The 15,325-nt window shown below is 42.9% G+C and overlaps 2 protein-coding genes across 5 annotated transcripts in view; one reads left to right on the forward strand and one right to left on the reverse strand.

Moving 5' to 3' along the window:
• Positions 1 to 269: 269 nt before the first annotated feature.
• On the reverse strand, positions 270 to 13,922 carry nsl1 (NSL1 component of MIS12 kinetochore complex). Of its 2 annotated transcripts, XM_033025318.1 has the most exons (7): positions 13,844 to 13,884; positions 13,678 to 13,811; positions 9,912 to 9,996; positions 6,917 to 7,047; positions 3,545 to 3,602; positions 2,459 to 2,526; positions 270 to 634 (listed from the first exon to the last, which is right to left on the reverse strand). In XM_033025318.1, exons 2-7 carry the CDS (start codon positions 13,801 to 13,803, stop codon positions 356 to 358), a joined length of 747 nt encoding a protein of 248 aa, XP_032881209.1. In that variant the 5' UTR covers positions 13,804 to 13,811; positions 13,844 to 13,884; the 3' UTR covers positions 270 to 355. The 2 variants fall into 2 exon arrangements, with proteins under 2 accessions (XP_032881209.1, XP_032881208.1); XM_033025317.1 differs by having other exon boundaries at positions 13,678 to 13,922.
• A 13-nt stretch (positions 13,923 to 13,935) lies between these two features.
• tatdn3 (TatD DNase domain containing 3) overlaps positions 13,936 to 15,325 on the forward strand; it is a 41,979-nt gene continuing 40,589 nt past the window's right edge. For all 3 annotated transcript variants that reach the window (XM_033025314.1, XM_033025315.1, XM_033025316.1), the window contains exon 1: positions 13,936 to 14,249. In XM_033025314.1, the coding sequence (XP_032881205.1) occupies positions 14,196 to 14,249 (54 nt within the window). In that variant the 5' untranslated portion in view covers positions 13,936 to 14,195. The remainder of the gene's footprint in view (positions 14,250 to 15,325) is intronic.

Here is a 15,325-nt window from a genome sequence, read left to right on the forward strand (position 1 = left end):
AATCAAATTCAAATTCAAATACTGGCATTAAAGAGGATTTTAGATACGTACATCCGTGCAGAGAATGGAGAGATGTTGATCACATGCAAGCGGGGAGATTAGTTTAACTTGCATCATGCCAGCATGGACAGTGTGGACCGAAAGGCCTGTTCCTGTGCCATTCTATGTTCTCCTGCTTCTGTGGATCCTCTACACTATCACGCAGATAAAATGAACAGACTTGGCCATTTACCTCTGATATTACTGTAATCACTTGTAAAAGTCCAAGATTCACAACTTGTCAAACATTTATTAAAAACATAACTATATTTTATACAAATTTTACAAATTGGTGGTATTCAATATTACTCAGGATTTATTGATCAAGGTGCAATCTTCTCTTTGGATATTTGTGATTAACAGAAAATTGTGTTTTACTCTTCTGTGAATTACGATTTCTCAACAATTTATTATCTGTCTCAACGGGAGTGACATCTTTTTTCCCACTTGGAAAACCTTGTTCTTCATTATTTTGGAACTCCATCTCTGTATGAGTTGAGAAGACTGCCTTATTTGTCTGCGATTGTTTCATGACAGGAACAAAACTCAGAGTTTGCAAAACTCCTTCTGCTTTTTCCATAAAGGCCGGTAAATCCTTGGGGAAAACAAAAATATGGTTATTGGTGCCATGCAACATGTATTTTGTTACAGCCAAAGGAAAATACACCAAGTAATTTTTCACATCACCCTCCCAGGCAAACATTGTCCAGTCTCTCAAGTATGGAAATCATGTAGCCTCAATAACTGAAGTACTTCAACTTCTTCACAAGTGGTTACCTCTAACACAAGTAACATCTGTGAGGGAGTGCATGACAAGTCAAGAGTTAAAGTGTTTAATTGTCATATGCACCAGGAAAGTAACAACGAAAATCTTACTTGCGGCAGCTTAACAGACCCAATAACACAACAATTTTTTTTTTAACAATAATCAACAATAAAGTAATACCAGGTAACCTAATCATAATAGCACAAGCCAAAGTACAAGGTGAATAAAAACAAAGCCATACAAGATCACTTCCTAATGGTTGATGGGAAGAAGCTGTAGTGGAGATCACAGTTCTTAGGCTCTTGTGGTTTTTCCCCAATAGATGCAGCAAGAGGAGAGTGTGGGCAGTGTGGTGCGAATCTTTGATAACATTTGCTGCCTTTCTGAGGCTGTGGTTCATGTAGATCCTTTTGATGGTGGGGAGATCAACACCCATGATGGACCGGCCAATGTCTATCACTTTCCGCAGCCTCCTTCATTTCTGGGTGTTTGAGTCATTGAACCAGACTGTGATACAACCAATCAGTACGTTCTCTACCGTACACCTACGGAAGGTCAATAGAATATTTGGCAACATGCTGTATCTCTTCAATCTTCAACGGAAGTAAAGATGTTGATGAGCTTTCTTTTTGATTGTTTTCCAAAATGTCATCTAGCATATTGTGTTATACCAGCTCTTTCAAAAGAGCTCTTTGAAATTGCAATTTGTGCTAGCCAGAGACCTCTGCATATACCTATAATACCCATGATATAGCAGCAGACCTATACCCCACCAGCACTGTACCTGTGTTATGCAGTGAAGACTTATGCCCACCACAATGGTACTCATAACATAAAGTGGGGCATTTACCTCCATAACTGCACCCATGCTTTCAGTGACTGATTTGTGCCCATCACCGTAAGATACACTAGCATCCAGAGATGAATATATGAGCATATATAGACGCTTGGGGCCCGGAAATTCATCCACATGACATGGTCCAAGATCCCATTTAGGTAAAAATTGAAGTTACTGTCTGTTTCACTAGTTATAATGGCAAACAGTGGATGTACTGATATTACTGCATCTTTTGACCCCATGTCTAATTATTTAATTCCAGTCACTAGGTGGCATTGTTTAGAGATTGCAGTGTTATTCTTTGTCCTTTAATACTACCACCCAGTGGCCAATTTTAGATACACATGTATGAAAAATGTATCTGCTGACTAACAATCATGTTATTGAAAGAACTGCTTATGAATCTAAATAAATTGTAGATCCTGGATCAGACAACCAATTAACAGACAGTTGTTTTTGGTACCTCCATTGGATAGACAGATGCATACACAAGTATAATCAGAGAAAAGTTGTATGTGGACACATGATATAGATAACTGGAACTTTCCGTCTCACTTTAGTTTTTTTTTCCAGAGCCTATTGAATGTGGAACATTGTGCTATTTTAATTAATCAAGAACGTTCTGGAGATGGAATACCAAGCTGGGAGAATTGAAGATAGCATGCACCATACTAGGGGGAAAGAAAGTCAGACCAAAATAAAATACTCTAAAAGCTCTTGTTGAAGCCTTTACAGTCAAGAAAATTAAAAATGTTAAAATGTGCTAGTTTCCTCTAGATGCAATGGAAAATATACAGATTAATTGAGATTCTTACCTTCATTGCATTACTCGTATCTTGAGAAATGGTCGACGTAATTTTCATTACTTCCATCTCCTTAGATACTAATGAAAAACATACCAATTAAAATTGGCCTGTGCACAAGTACCAACAATAGTTCAACAACTACAATGTAGTTTGATGGAAACTGCTCAACAAACCCAAGCCTCAAATACAGTCAATAAGATAACAACCTCACCCTCAATCAAAACACAATGCGCTGGTTAAGAGGCGCCTGTGGAGGGAATGGCGAGATAACATTTCAACTCAGCACCCTTCTTCAGAAAGCCAAAATGTAATCTGTCCACTCCCTTCATAGATGCTGCCTGACCCACTGGGTTCCTCCAGCACTTTGTATTTTGCTCAAGATTCCAGCATCTGCAGTTTTTTGTGACTCCAACCTCCCTGAATGTCAGCAAGATGAAGGAGAGTTTAAGAATCTTCCCCCTGTGCAAAAATAATTGCAGAGTTGTGCCTGCCCATTCTGTTCACAGACATTGCCTGACCCACTGAGTTGATCCAGCACTTTGTTTTGCTCAAGATTCTAACATCTGCAGTTCCTTTTTCACCCAGTCATTCCCTTTTCTCCCTGTCCCATTTAATACAAAAGCCTGAAACCACATACCATCAGATTCAGGAACAACTTATTTCCGTTATCAGACTACTGAACGGTCCTTGTGCAAATTAGGGGATAGTCCCAATCTACCAACCCACCTTCATTGCAGACATGGAACCTTTTCTCTATAACATTACAATGCTGTAGAAAATATTTTCTCTTCGCACTACCTGTTACACAGCTTGATTTTATTAATGTAGAATATGATAGATGTAATTGGATAGCACACAAGCAAAAACTTTTCACTGTATTTTGGTTCACATGGCAATAATAAACCAGTACCAATAAAATTTCCATTTCCATTTCTCTTGTTAAAACAAAAAATATTTGCTAGATCGTCCTAATATCCCCATAGCTTGATGTCAAATTTTGTTTGATAACTCTCCTGGAAACTATTTATTGATGTTTTACCATGTAACATTATAAGAACTTCAGTTCCATGACAGTAGTTGGTGCTAGATGGTTACCTTGTTCTGGATAAATCTCCAATTTCATTTGTGGGTTTGCCGGTACTTGATAAAGCTTCTGCACACAATGAAATATGCATTAGGTTTATAGCAGTAAAATAACAAATCAGTTAAAATATTTAACTTTTGAAATAACATTACTTTTTAAGCTTTTACAGGTTGGGTAATAGTGGTCTAAGCTGCAGACTTCACTCGTACTGCTAACTGTAATCAGAGGGAACCAATTTCACCACCTCTGAAAATTAGTACATAAACCAAGGTGAGTGAGCTCAACAACTCCTGCTGCATGCCAATGTCTCGTGTTAACAGGAAGCACCTTTAATGTGGTTGCTCATTAAAAAGATTGCAGATAGTTGTGAAATAAATCAAAAGTTAATAAGTTTGCTCAGGCTGAAGATACAGATCAAAAAAATGTTGTTAAATTTGCACAGAAACAAGTAGAAGAGAAAAGTTGCCAGCCAGAGAAAGTGAAGAGGTGCTGAAAGTTGAGTGCCGAGTTATTTCAGCACAAAGTCAGCAGGTCAGGCAGCGTCTCAGGAGGGAATGGATAGGTGACCTTTCAGGTTGGGACCTTTATTCAAACCGATTGCAGTAGGGTAAAAAAGCTGGAAATTAGTTGGGGATGGGACAAATCCTGGCAAGTGATAGGTGAAAACAGGCGAGGGGGCGGGTTTGGTTGGCAGGTGGGTGGACAAGGCTATGATGAAAAGGAGACATTATGGTGTCAGATAAGGTGAGAAGCAGAGTAAAATGTAAAGCTAGGAGGGATAAAGGTGGAAAGTGACAGGGATGATGAGGGGAAGGGGGCAGGATAGTGGGAGAAATGGGTGTGCACAGGAAAGGGGGGGGGGGGCGGGGAGGGAGAGGAGAGGTGTCCCTAAAATTGGAGAATTCAATGTTAATATCATTGAGTTGTAACGTGTGGGAAGGATCTGCAGATGCTGGTTTAAACTGTAGACACAAAAAGCTGGAGTAACTCAGCAGGCAAAAAGCTGGAGTAACTAAGCAGGGTACTCCAGCTTTTTGTGTCCATCTTCATTGAGTTGTAAGTTACCCAACCAGAATGTGGCAAACTGTTCCTCCACTTTGTCTATAGCATCATTCTTCCAAGGAAGCAGGGTCAGGCCAACTCCATTGCCCGAGAGAGGCCATGTGCAAATTGGAGGAACTGCACCTCGTATTTCCACCTGGATAGCCTACAATCCAACGGAATAAACATTGAATTCTCCAATTTTAGGAACTTTGAATTTTCAAATTTAACCCCCCCTGCCCTTTTACTATGGCTTTCCCACTATGATCTGCTCCCATTTCTCCCACAATCTCACCCCCCTTTTCCCCCAACCCCATTGTCTCCATCTATCTATAATCATTCCTCTGACTTTACAGTTCACTTCTCTCTTTATTGGACCCCTTTCCATCTCTAGCCTTTGTCCACCTGTCTGCTAATCAAAACCCCCTTCACCTGTATTCACCCAACACTTGCCAGGCGTTGTCCTGCCCCCACTTTTCCAGCTGTCTCCCTCCCACCACAACCAGTCGGAAGAAGGGTCCCAACCTGAAATTTCAGCCTTCAAAATGCTGCCTAACCCAATACCTCAGGTATTTTGTGCTTTTCTCAAGATTCCAGCATTGGCAGTTTCTCCTGTCTCCAAAGTGAAGAAGCAACTGGTTTACACTCAAATTTAGGATTAAAAAAAAGAAACTGTATTACAACGTTAGTGTAATTCTTGATCAGCCCAAGTTTTGAATCAAAACCTTTTTTACAAAAAGGAAAGGTTGATATTGAGAATCTTATATCGAGAAGCTTATATATGATGCAAGATTTTTGTTGAGAAAGATGAAATAAAGAATGTGTGAGCAATAGCAAAGTTCATGACAACTGAAGCTAAACGTCACGTGACCAAGTCTAATTATTTGACTAGGTATGGTCAAATGGTTACAGCATAATTTTTTCCCCCCAAAGCCTGGCTTAAAAATAATTCTTCAGCATCAACCACAGGAAGTTTCACAGATGTTAAAATTCTTGAATCCACTGTTGTTTGATTTTGAAAGCATTAAGGCCATTATGTTTATACTTGCAAGATACTGAAGTTTTCTCACTTATAGTGATCGATTCCTGTCCAGGGTCTGCACACACACCGATCTGTCGGTGTGCTCCTTCCATTATCGCTGCATCTGCTCCCTCTGAACCAGGTTTAGCAATGGTTCTTAGTGATCTACTTTAGAATCGATTGGTACATAAACTAATGCTCTTTTTAAAGATAGTTTCTACAAGTTGGTGAAATAGCACTTTGGTTTAAACCTGCTGCATACAGAGGGAGGTACATGATGCTGCAGGTCTCACAGCTTCAGTGTGCCAAAAGACAATCTTGATCTCAGATGCAGTATGTGGGTTTACAGATACTCACTATGACCATCTGGTTTTCACCCATGTGTTCAGGTTTCTTCCCACAGCTCAACAATATGTTTTTCTTTTTAGTTTAATGGGCTAACACAAATTATTTAGCAGTGGTAGCTCTTGGGAGAGTGTTAATGAACACATGAGAGAATAGGTTTTATGGAAATAAATGGAGGAATTAAATTTGAGACCTAGCATAGACTCGATATACCAAACTACCTCAGTGCTATAGGAAGTAAGATATTTTAATTAAGCAAAAGTGCAGACAATATAAATTGCGCTGAGGGAAATAGTATTTAATTTGAAATGGAGTAAATAGCAAGACTATTCCAATGTCCCATTTTGCAGTATTCTTTTAATTGCTGTCCTTTTAATACCTTTCATTTATGTTTCTGACCTATTGAGTGAGAGCATCTTCCTTCTTTCTACTGTAACACAAGATAAACAAACAGAAGTAGTCCCTTTCTGATCTTCTTCCTCAGCACCACTTTCCAACACTTATCCCACATCCCTCGATTTCATTAATAGCCACAAATCTATCGATCTCCACCTATGATTTACTCAGTGACAGAGCCTTCAACAGCTGTCTTTGGTTGAGAATTCAAAAGAATCATTACCATTTGTGTGGGAAAAAAAAATGTCCTTTATGGTGACCTTGTTATTTTGAGTGTGTCCCTGGATTCGAGGCACCCAAGCCAAGAGGACAGCTCTGTGTTGAGCTTGTCAATATCTTTTACAAAATTTAAATACTTCAAAAATATCACCTCTTAAACCTCTCTGCTCTTGGGAGCATAGTCATTGGTTACTTCAACACTGATCAAAGACAAACTTGGTATTCCAGTTAATCTGAATTCCCTTTCATCCTAATCCATTGTCAGCAGAGCTAAAAATGAGGCATATTATGCAACAAACTTGCGGAAAGACCAATTGAAATAAATTGGAATGCAAAAGATACAAAACAGGAAAAAACATACCAACAATTCCCTTTCTGCTTTCATGGTTTTAGCAAGATGTCCAACAATCTTTCTGGGGAACTGTTTACGCTTTGAGGACGTCTCCTTAATACATTCACCCAAATCGTCATCTAAATTCTTTATGTCATTTCCTAAAAATAAAATTATATCAGGATATTTAGTAAAAATTGAAATCTTTTGCCAGATTTTAACAACACCAAGATAGATGAAAGATATACAGGCTTTAGTGACAAGGTGACATCAAGACTTAAAGTTCAATAATATGTGATGGATGGGTTCCCAACAGGCAAGCAGTTTAAAATTATTGAAAAAGATAGATAGATAGATAGCCTTTATTGTCATTCAGACCGAAGTCTGAACGAAATTTCAGCAGTCATACATATAATACAATAAAAACAACAATAAACACATATTAACATCCACCACAGTGAGTCCACCCAGCATCTCCTCACTGTGATGGAGGCAAAAGTCTTAGGTCTGCAGTCTCTTCCCTCCTCTTCTCCCTCTGCGCTGAGGCGATACCCCCCGGGCGATGTTACAAATCAGTCCCGCGGTTCAAACACCGCGGCCCGGGGTGGTCGAAGCTGCCGCCCACCAGTCCTGCAGACGCAGCCGCTGGCCCGCGGCCGAACCCCGGACTCAGGCCACCACCGCCAGAACACCGTCCCAGCCACCCTCACGTGAGTACCGTACCGTCTTCAGCCTCGGGCTGGGCCGCCCCCGACATGGGCGCCGAACCTCCCTCTGGCCGGGCCGCCCCGACTTGCGCGTCGCTTCTCCCTCTGGCCGGGCTGCCCCGACTTGGGCGTCGCTTCTCCCTCTGGCCGGGCCGCCCTGACTTGGGCGTCGCTTCTCCCTCGGGCCGGGCCGCCCCGACATGGGCGCCGAACCTCCCTCGGGCTGCGAGCGCCGCACCTCCCCGAGCTCGGCCGCTCCGACGGGAGCCTCGTTCCACCCTCGGGCTGGCCGCCCTCACGGGAGCGTCACAACCTCTCACGGGAGCACTGTTCCAGCCCTGAGCCGGACCGCCCTCACGGGAGCGAGCTCAGGGCGAGTCCTGACGGGCTCTGCCTCCGGAGCCTCGAGGTCGCCAGCTCCATTAGGCCTCAGCGCAGACGGAGGCAGAGAAGGGGAATACGACAAAAAAGTCGTATTCCCCCGCAGGGAGAGACTGCAAACCCCGTTTCAACCCCCCCCCCCTAAAACACAAAACTAAGAACCAAAAACTAGACTAACCAAAACGAAATAAACAACACAAAAAACACAAACAAACGGGACTGCCGGTGAGCTGCTGCTGCCAGGGCAGCGCCGCCACTTCGATTGAAGGTTGAAGAATTTAATTCCATTCAATTTTGAAATGTGTATCTGACACCTCTAGTCAAACAACATGAAAACAGGCCTATGGCCCAACTTGCCCATGCCAACTGAGATGTCCCTCTATGATTAAGAAAGAATTGCAGATGCTGGTTTAAATCAAAGGTAGACACAAAATGCTGGAGTAACTCAGCGGGACAGGCAGCATCTCGGGAGAGAAGGAATGGGTGACGTATCGGGTCGAGACCCTTCTTCAGACTGATGTCAGGGGAGTGGGTGGGACAGAGATAGAATGTAGTTGGAGACAGTAAGACTGGTGGGAGAACTGGGAAGGGGGAGGGGATGGAGAGGGAAAGCAAGGGCTATTTCAAGTTAGAGAAGTCAACGTTCATACCGCTGGGGTGTAAGCTACCCAAGCAAAATACGAGGTGCTGTTCCTCCATCTTCTCCGCATTCTTTCCAGCTAAACAATATCCTTCCTACAGCAGGATGACCAAAACTGAACACAATACTCCAAATGTGGCCTCTCCAACATCTTGTATAACTGTAATATAACATTCTAACTTCTATGGTCATTACCGACTGATGAAGGCCAATACCATCCACCCGACGCCACTGTTAGGGAAATATGTACCTGCACTCCTAGATTCCTCTGCTGTACAACACTCCCCAGGAGTGAACCTGTCATTTACTGTGAAGGCCCCCCCTCCGACTTCCCAAAATGTAACACCCTGCACTTATCAGCATTAAACTCCATTAATCACTCCTCGGCCCACTTGCCCCACTGATCAAGAACTTGCTGCAATTTTTATAACCATCTTCACTATCTACTATATCAACAAACTTTGGTGTCATCTGCAAATTTACTAATCATGTACATTCTTGTTGATATGATCTGGATTTTTATTTTAAGTAAAGTTCATTGAGGTTTCTACAAGGTTTCTTCCAAATAGTGCCACAGAATCTTTACCACATACAGTGAGAAAAATCCCAGCCTACTCAAACTCTCTTTGCAACTAAAGCGCTCCATGCCAGGCAACATCCCAGTGAAGATACAAGGAATTGAAGATGATGAAATCGTGAGCAAAATACAAAGTTCTGGAGGAACTCAGCAGGTCAGGCAGCATCCGTGGAGGAAATGGACATTTACTTTCAGGTGCCCCTTGTTTTTGTAATTGAGGACTTTGAACGGGATATCTAGGCTGTTTTATCCCAGCTGAGAAATGCTTTCAAATGCTCTAATATTTTTTCTAATTAAGGATCAAATATATTTGGAGTATTAGTTCAAATTATGACATCCTGGCAATGGAAACATTTTCAATTACTATAAATTGAAAGCTTTAGCTCAATGTTATTCGTTTGTAGGTTTAAATAAACTTCCATATTTATTTGAAGATCAATTTTATCTTAGTACATAACCCTCCATGTGTTTAAGATAAGGTAGCAGTTGCAATAAACTAGACTACAATAACCAAACTTCATTGTGCTATCATTAAAGAGATAACGCACTCAAAATTTAAGAATGGTTATACAAAACTACATTTTCCATTTTTAAGCAACATGAAGACGAGTTGGACAACTCGTAACATCACACTTAAGGTTTCACATATACTTTATCACTTCAATTTCTGATAATGACCAAGACAATCCAAAAAAGGATGGAATTTATGCTGCTCCATACCATATCTCAGTTCATCTTCCTCCGAGACTTCGTGCCATAACATTCCATTGATAAGGATATTCTCCTGTACAGCAGTTTTAAATATCTGCAAGACATGTCAAGTTTAAAAAAAAATTAAACATACGGAAAATTAATTTGAAAATAAGATTAGAAATTGAGTAAATTATCGAGAACCCCTACACCCCCATTCTCATTTCCACTGGCCCTTCTGCACCACCCAAACCCTCCTCTTCCTCACCCACACCTCTCCCTTCTGCCAAACACATCCTTGTTCCCCACTCTCTTACTGCCCCTCCCCACTAACATCCTTTGCAGTCCCTCCTGTCTCCACCCCTCCAACCACCCACCTTTTCTTCTTCTTCTTTGGAGTTTTACGGCAGCCGGCATCCGCAATGTTGCATTGCTGCCACCTTCTGGCTTCATTCCACAGTACTCATGTCTTTATATTAGATCCTTTTTATAAGCCCAGAGGCCCTCAAGAAATCAAACAACTTTATTCCTTTTCCTTTCCCTCCACACTCTAGAATGTTCTTTACTGATATTTCTGTCAATCCAATTTTCCTCATTTCAATGATCATAAATCCTCTTTCTGTCTCATATCTCCTACATGCAACTAGGGCATGCTGAACTGTTTCTGGTTGATGACATTCCTCACACAGCCCAGTAGGGTGTTTTCCCAATATTTTTAATGTGCTGTTCAGGTGAGTATGTCCTATCCTCAATCTTGTTAATACTACCTGTTCCCCCCTCTTCTTGCTGTAATGCCCACTCTGTTTTGTAGCGAATAGAGGTGTCTCCCCTTTGTCTCCTGTTCCCAGTATTGTTGCCATTCCTGATTTATTTTCTTCCACACAATGTGTTTTCCTTCAGATTTGGATAGTTGTAAGTTTACCTCTATGTTTCTTTTTTTTACAGCCTCCTTTGCCAATTTATCCACCTTTTCATTCCCTAGAACACCAATGTGTGCTGGGACCCACAACAAAGTCACGTCACTGCCCCTCCTTGTCACTTGGCTTAATAGTAGCAAGATTTCATAAACTAAGTCAGGCCGCCTATGGGATGCACCAGACCCAATACTCTGGATTGCAGATAATGAGTCGCTACATATTACTACTTTACATGGTTGCACCTGTTCCATCCACCGAACTGCCATCAAAATAGCGTACAGTTCCACTGTATATACTGTCAAATAGTTGTTTGTTCTTTTGTAAAGCTCAACATTCATCCCCTGGACTACCACAGCCGCCCCTGTTGTTTCAGCTACTGGATCCTTTGATCCATCTGTGAAAATTAAGAGGTGTTCCCTGTATCTATTATCTATATGGCTATGATATTCTGTCTTTAGGTCTGAATTTTTGTTCCTCCTTTTTGCCTCCCATATCTCCAGATCAACTTTTGGGATATTCAGTAACCATATTAGCACAGATGGCCACAATACTGCAGGGCAGAACTCTTTGTCCTTTACTCCCATGTCCCTTGCCACAACTCCTCCAACCCAGCCGAAGCTTCCAGACTGAGCCACCCCTCTCTCTCAGCACTCCTGTACTACCTGTTTTGTTGGGTGGTTCTCTCCATGACCCTTAAGGCTTAGCCAGTAATTAGCCATTAGTTGTCTGCGGCGCATTCTCAACGGCATCTCCCCAGTTTCCACCTGTAGTGCACATACAGGTGACGTCCGCACACCTCCTATACAGACTCTTAGAGCTTCCGCTTGGACTTTGTCCAACTCGGACAACACTGACTTAGATGCTGACCCATAAGCTATACTGCCATACTCTAGTCTGGATCTGATCAGCGATACATAAATACGTTTAAGAGATAATACATCTGCTCCCCACTCTAAACCTGCCAAGCATCTCATTACATTGATGGCTTGTTTGCATTTTTCAATTACTTTTGTAATGTGGACCCTCCATGTTAATCTGGAGTCAAAATGAACCCCCAGGAAGCGGAAATCTTCAACTCTTTCCAAATTGTTGCCGTATAGTTTTAACTGGACATCCTCTTTAATTTTCTTCCTTGTGAAAACCATTGTCTTCGTCTTCTCTATAGAGAATTTAAAACCCCATTTCCCTCCCCACTCTTCCACCTGGGCTATCCCTTGCTGTACTTTTTCCACGATAAAATCTATATTCCTCCCCCTTCTCCATAGGCTGCCATCATCTGCAAAGAGCGATCACCCCATCTCTGGTTGAATGTTTGCAAATATATAATTGATCATGACTGAGAATAGGATCGGGCTTATCGCACTTCCCTGAGCAGTTCCATTCTCGACTACACATTTACTAGAGATGTCTGACCCTATTTTAACTTGGATACTTCTACCGTTGAGAAGATCCATTATCCAGTTAAAAATATTTTCTCCTACTCCCATTAAATGCAGCTTTATTAGAAGACCTTTTCTCCACAACATATCGTAAGCCTTCTCTACATCAAACAATATGGTAACTACAGATTATTTTTTGACTTGTGCTTTCCTTATATCATCTTCCAAGCACAGAACTGGATCATTAGTACCTCTCCCTTTTCTAAAGCCACTCTGATAATTAGCCACTATACCTTTTTCTTCCATTAGATGCATTAATCTTTCATTTACCAGTCTTTCCATCAGTTTACACATGTGTGCTGTTAAAGCTATAGGTCTATAATTTACTGGATTACTTGCATCTTTCCCTGGTTTTCTAATAGGCACAATGATTGCTTCCTTCCACCTCTCCGGTATTCGCCCTTATTCCCACACCTTGTTATATAGTGCAAGTATCTTTTGGAGTCCCTCCTCACTTAGATGCTTTATCATTATGTAACAAATAGCATCCTTCCCTGGGGCTGAGTTCTTACACTTGGCCAGAGCACTCTTTAGCTCCCCCAAATTAAATGGAATATTGTACTTGTCCTCTGTGATACCTTTCCTTTGTAAGACCTCAACATTTTCCTCTCTTGTTCTTTCCCTACCTCTTCTTCCTTCATCTGATAAGTTGTGGGAGCTGTGAACCCTACTAAAAGTGTTAACCATTAGGTCTGCTTTGTCTTTATTTGAGACTACAGTTTGATCTCCATTTGTTAGGATAGGATAACTCCACTCCCAACCACCCACCTCAATACTACCCATCCCTTAAAAACACACCAGTTGCGACCCTCTCCCTACCAACCCTCACACCTCCACTATTCCCCACCTCAGTCTCTCATCTTCCTATCCATCTCCAGCCCACACCCGATACCCCACCATATCCTTCACCCCCAAACCATAACCCTCTTACATCCAACCCCTAACCCCCATAATCTCCACGCAATACCTTTCCGCTCAACCCAACACCCCCATCCTCCCCACAGTGACCCTCCCCCTCCATCTTGCACCAACCCTCTTCATTTATTTATTGCTTATATTTATGTCGCTCTTCTAGGGAGATGCTAACTGCATTTCGTTGTCTCTGTACTGTACATTGCACAATGACAATAAAGTTGAATCTGAATCCATTCCCCCTCCCCGTAGTGACCCCCAGCCCTCAGCCTCCATCCAACACCCCACCCCCCCATTGGTCACTCCAACCCTCCCCATCCCTTTATTACCCCTCCCCGTAGCATATCCCCTCACTATCTTCCCCATCCATCCCCCACCCCACCCTTCACCCTCCTCACTCCCCACTCCCCATTCACCCCTCAACCCCCCCATCCATCCCTTCATCCCCCATCCATCTTCATCTGCCCCCATCCACCCCCCCATCCCTCACCCTCCAGCTGCTCACGATCACCCCCGTCCATCCCTCACCCTCCGCGCCTCCTCCCGTTGCCGCTCCCCCTGCAGCCGGTCACACAGCGACTCGGCCACGCGCTCCAGCGCCTCCAGCAGCGGCCGCCGCGAGCAACAGCGGACTCGCGCTCCGGGCATCGCCATCGCCGCCGCCGCCGCCGCCGCTGCTGCTGCACCAACCGACCCACCAACTGCCGGGCGGGCGGGCGCGAGCCAGTGAGTGAGCGAGCGGCGCTTTGTCACCACTCCCCCCAACCGCCCGCCGGCCGGGTGCAACCCTGGACTATCCCGGGGAGCAACACCAGGCCGAGCACCAGTTCCACCGGAACTGTAGTCCGCAAACGTCGCTGGGGGAATATATATATATTATATATCCGCGATTAAATCATTATTATAGTTCGACTTGGTATTGTTCGAGGGATGTAAATCAACATTTTCTATTTTCGGAAGATTTTAAAGTTCAGGGTGGAGACAGCCAAATCCCAGCGGGAAGCTGCGTTTTGCCAACAGGTGCATCGCGCTGTGGTCCGGGCGGCATGAGCGGGTTTATCGACTGTCACTGTCACTTGGCGGCGCAGGATTTTCAAACAGTAAGAACTCGGGTTCCGGGCCGTCCTATTAAATCATTATTAGATGATAATGTCCTATTCACAGCAAAAGCAAATGCCCTCTTAAAATGTGAAATGTTACAGTGTAGTATATCAGCTCTGCGCTTCCTGGCGGAGATTCACCATCCCTGGCCTTTGTTGGAGAAAGGGTTCCGGGCTGATCCTGTTTACGGACATGATTTTGCATTGATGGAAGGAAAACAAAAATGTCAATGTACTCATTAACAATTACAGTATTAAAAAAAAAAGTTTGCAATCTTCTCGGGAAGGGCCCCAGCGATGAGGATAATTGACTTCTAGAGCGGAGGATGTGCATTAATTCCTTTAACATGGGCACTTCCACAAATTCTTGACGAAGGGCTTGGTCCAATAGGAAGAATTCCAAGAGATTTGAAAACTAGACAGGACTGCATGAAGTTGCTCGCACAGCCGCTTATTTCCCCCCAAATATCATTCACTTACAATATTTCAACATCACTAATGTTTCATACCCCAATATTCAATCAGGTGAAGCAGCGATTCGCCTGCACTTCTTCCAGTCTCATCTACTGCGTTCAGTGTTTACAATGCTGCAAACTCTACATTGAAGAAACCAAACAGATTTGTGCAGCGCCTGCATTCAGTTCAAAGATGTGACCCTAAGATTCTGGTTGCCTCACTTTTAATTTACCATCCCTCTCCAACTTTGACCTCTCTGTACATGACCTCCTGCACTGTGAAAAGAGATCCAACATAAGGTTGAGGAAAAAAGTTATTTTTAAGGGTTGGGACTCTTGCTTCAAACTGATTGATTCAGTCCTGACCCAAACCAACCCGAAACGTCACTTATTCATGCTCTCCATAGATGCTGCTTGTCCCGCCGAGTAAACCAGCATCTACAGTTTCTTATTTCTACTTTTTTTAAATATGGGCATGTTGCAGCCTGCAGGACTCAATATTGAATTCTGTAACTTTAGATAACAATCTGTCTTTTTGTTTGTATCAGAACTGTCTGTTGTGCTTGGCATTTCTCTCCCATTCCCTCTGTTTTTCTATCATTTGTATATTCTGGCCTGCTC

This window comes from Amblyraja radiata, chromosome 8, assembly GCF_010909765.2.
Source record: "Amblyraja radiata isolate CabotCenter1 chromosome 8, sAmbRad1.1.pri, whole genome shotgun sequence".
Lineage (NCBI taxonomy): Eukaryota > Metazoa > Chordata > Chondrichthyes > Rajiformes > Rajidae > Amblyraja > Amblyraja radiata.